This window comes from Orbicella faveolata, unplaced genomic scaffold, assembly GCF_042242905.1.
Source record: "Orbicella faveolata isolate gen_17 unplaced genomic scaffold, um_ofav_v1 contig_34, whole genome shotgun sequence".
In the NCBI taxonomy this organism is placed as follows: Eukaryota; Metazoa; Cnidaria; class Anthozoa; order Scleractinia; family Merulinidae; genus Orbicella; species Orbicella faveolata.
In genome coordinates this window covers 23982393-23984806 of record NW_028301563.1, presented here as the reverse complement: position 1 = coordinate 23984806, position 2414 = coordinate 23982393, and the positions used below count along the sequence as shown (strand labels likewise).

The 2414-nt window shown below is 38.8% G+C and overlaps 1 protein-coding gene across 1 annotated transcript; it reads right to left on the bottom strand.

Annotated features, from left to right (window-relative positions):
• Positions 1-1391: 1391 nt before the first annotated feature.
• On the bottom strand, positions 1392-1916 carry LOC149105367 (uncharacterized). The gene has a single exon (XM_089272349.1). The coding sequence runs from the start codon at positions 1914-1916 to the stop codon at positions 1392-1394; it is 525 nt and encodes a 174-aa protein (XP_089128475.1).
• Positions 1917-2414: the final 498 nt, after the last annotated feature.

Genomic DNA, 2414 nt, shown 5'->3' with positions numbered 1-2414 from the left:
CCGGTCTATCATCCTCTTCTCAGAAGATTTATTCTTCTCGCCACAATGGAATGTGAAAGTTAAGACTCTTGCTCGGTCGAGCGTTTTTGAAACAACTTTAACGAAATCAAAGTTACGATAAAAATGTTCGCTGGCTAAAAATCTTTAAAAAGAACATGACCTCTCGGCGGTCAATCTACAGCCTTCGACGGATAAAAATGGAATCCAGAATGACAAAATACATGCAAGAAAAGGCGAGATAAAAATAAGAAGAAAAACAAGAGCAAAGTCAAAATGTGTAAATTAAGTGACTATTGTTTATAAAAGAATACTATTTTCGTTTGGAATCGGTTTAGAATTATTGTCAGCATGCTTCGTAGCAGAGGTGTAACAAGCCTCCAAAGTTTTTCTAATGCGAAAAAAGCCTTTGTCGACGACACTAGAATTATCAAAATCTATGCAATGGTCGAATGACCACGCATGTTTCTCAATGTTTGACCATTAGTACATGTTTTGACATTCCTGATATGTTCTTTCTTACGAGTTTCAACACACCGGCCAGTTTTGCCTACATAACACCAATCACAATCGGCGCAGGGTATCTTATAAATCACGTTCGGTTGATTTTTGATACATGGTCTGAATTTGGGAAAAGGAAACTCTTGTTGTAAAGACTTGAAGGGGTTATTTACAACTTGAATGTCTCGCCTTCGAAGAATTCTTGTTAGTGGTTGCGTGACACCATTGATGAAGGGAAGGACGGCAAAACTGTTAGGGTTCCCTTAAGGCGCAGCCCATTAAAAAAACAAACAAACAAAACATGCAAACCAATTGTTTAGGTGTGTGGGCGGTTTGGAAAATTTCTGCTTCAAGATGCTGGAAATAACATAGGAGGGATAGTTGTTTGCTTGTAGAGCATCAGTGACGTGGTTGATTTCGGTATTTTTCTCTTACGATGTGCTAGGGAGTTTAATTGCGCGATGTAGGAGGGTCTCAGCTGGAGTTTGTCATGGTGAGACGAAAAGTCTCAATATCTGTCCGTATGGGTTGCTTTGCGATATTTAACAATTAGATTATTCGCTCTTGATTTCTATGAGGTGATAGCTGATGAGGTAGAATTCTTACTATAGTTTACTTCAAATAACGGTTTCCAGTTATTTCTTGACGTATTATTAAACTTTGCGCCAGAAAAAAAAAACAGATCGCTCGGATTGAATTGTCATTTAAAATTGAAGTTGTGTGCGCGCGCGCATCAGTTTTTTTCAATAATTTCAATAAGCCGTAAGTGTCCTTCATTTCCTCAAGTTTTCCTCCAAAACTTTGGAAAAACGAAAAAACGTCGCCATATCCTAGACGACCTCCAGCCACTGCACACTAATGGCTGATAGTGTTCAATGGCTCAGCCAATCACATTACAGCATTTGCATTAGTATACAAGTAGAATTCTGCTGAACATCGATAGTGATCGTGTCATCCTTGTGGGAAACCAAAGTATTTAAGAAAGCGATCTGTTGCTCAGATTCCTCTTCAATGGTGAATGAGATGTGTGGGTCGATGGAATTAAGTGTAGTATGAAAGGAGTTGACAGCATTCCTTTTGATAATACAAAAAATGTCATCCACACAGCGTTTCCATACTTTAAGCTGTACTTCAGACGTGTTGATGGCCACTTCTTCGATCGCTTGCATGCACAAGTTCGCCACCACAGGGCTGACGGGGCTACCCATCGCGAAACCATGGATCTGTTTGTATATCTTGTCATCATAAATACAGTAGCTGTTAGATAAGACAAAGTTCAACAGTGAAATGATTTCATTGCTGTCCAGGCTCGTGCGTGAAGAGAGTGTGTCGTCCTTGAGTAGTTTATTGCTTATGTGATCACAGGCTTTATCTACAGGAATAGCTGTAAATAGTGATACTACATCCAAGGATAGCATCACTTCACAATCCTGGATGTCAACGTTGGACGACTACTTTATTTATGATGACAAGATATACAAACAGATCCATGGTCGTCCATCCTTTCAAAAAGCTCGACTGAGCAAGAGTCTTAACTTTCACATTCCATTGTAGCCAGACGCATAAGTCTGCTGAGAAGAGAATGATAGACCGGCTAGCAGTCAGTGAAACTAAACCTTTGCAACTCTTTACCTTCCCGTCTAAAAAACAAAATCTTGACTCAAAACATGGTCTTTAGTTCTCTCCGTGCTAATTGCGAATTTTGCTTTAAACTTATTGGTCTGAAAAACAAATGACGGCTTATCAGAATTATTTTACCAGGCCGGTAATTAAATTTATAAATATAATATGGGTCACGAGAGTCAAAGGAACAAGTGCAGGTGTTTTCGAAATATTATTGAAGATAGATCTACCAAATATCATCTTTTATTGGTCTTTCAAAACGTTGACTTCAGGTTTCTTGCTTAGGATTATTT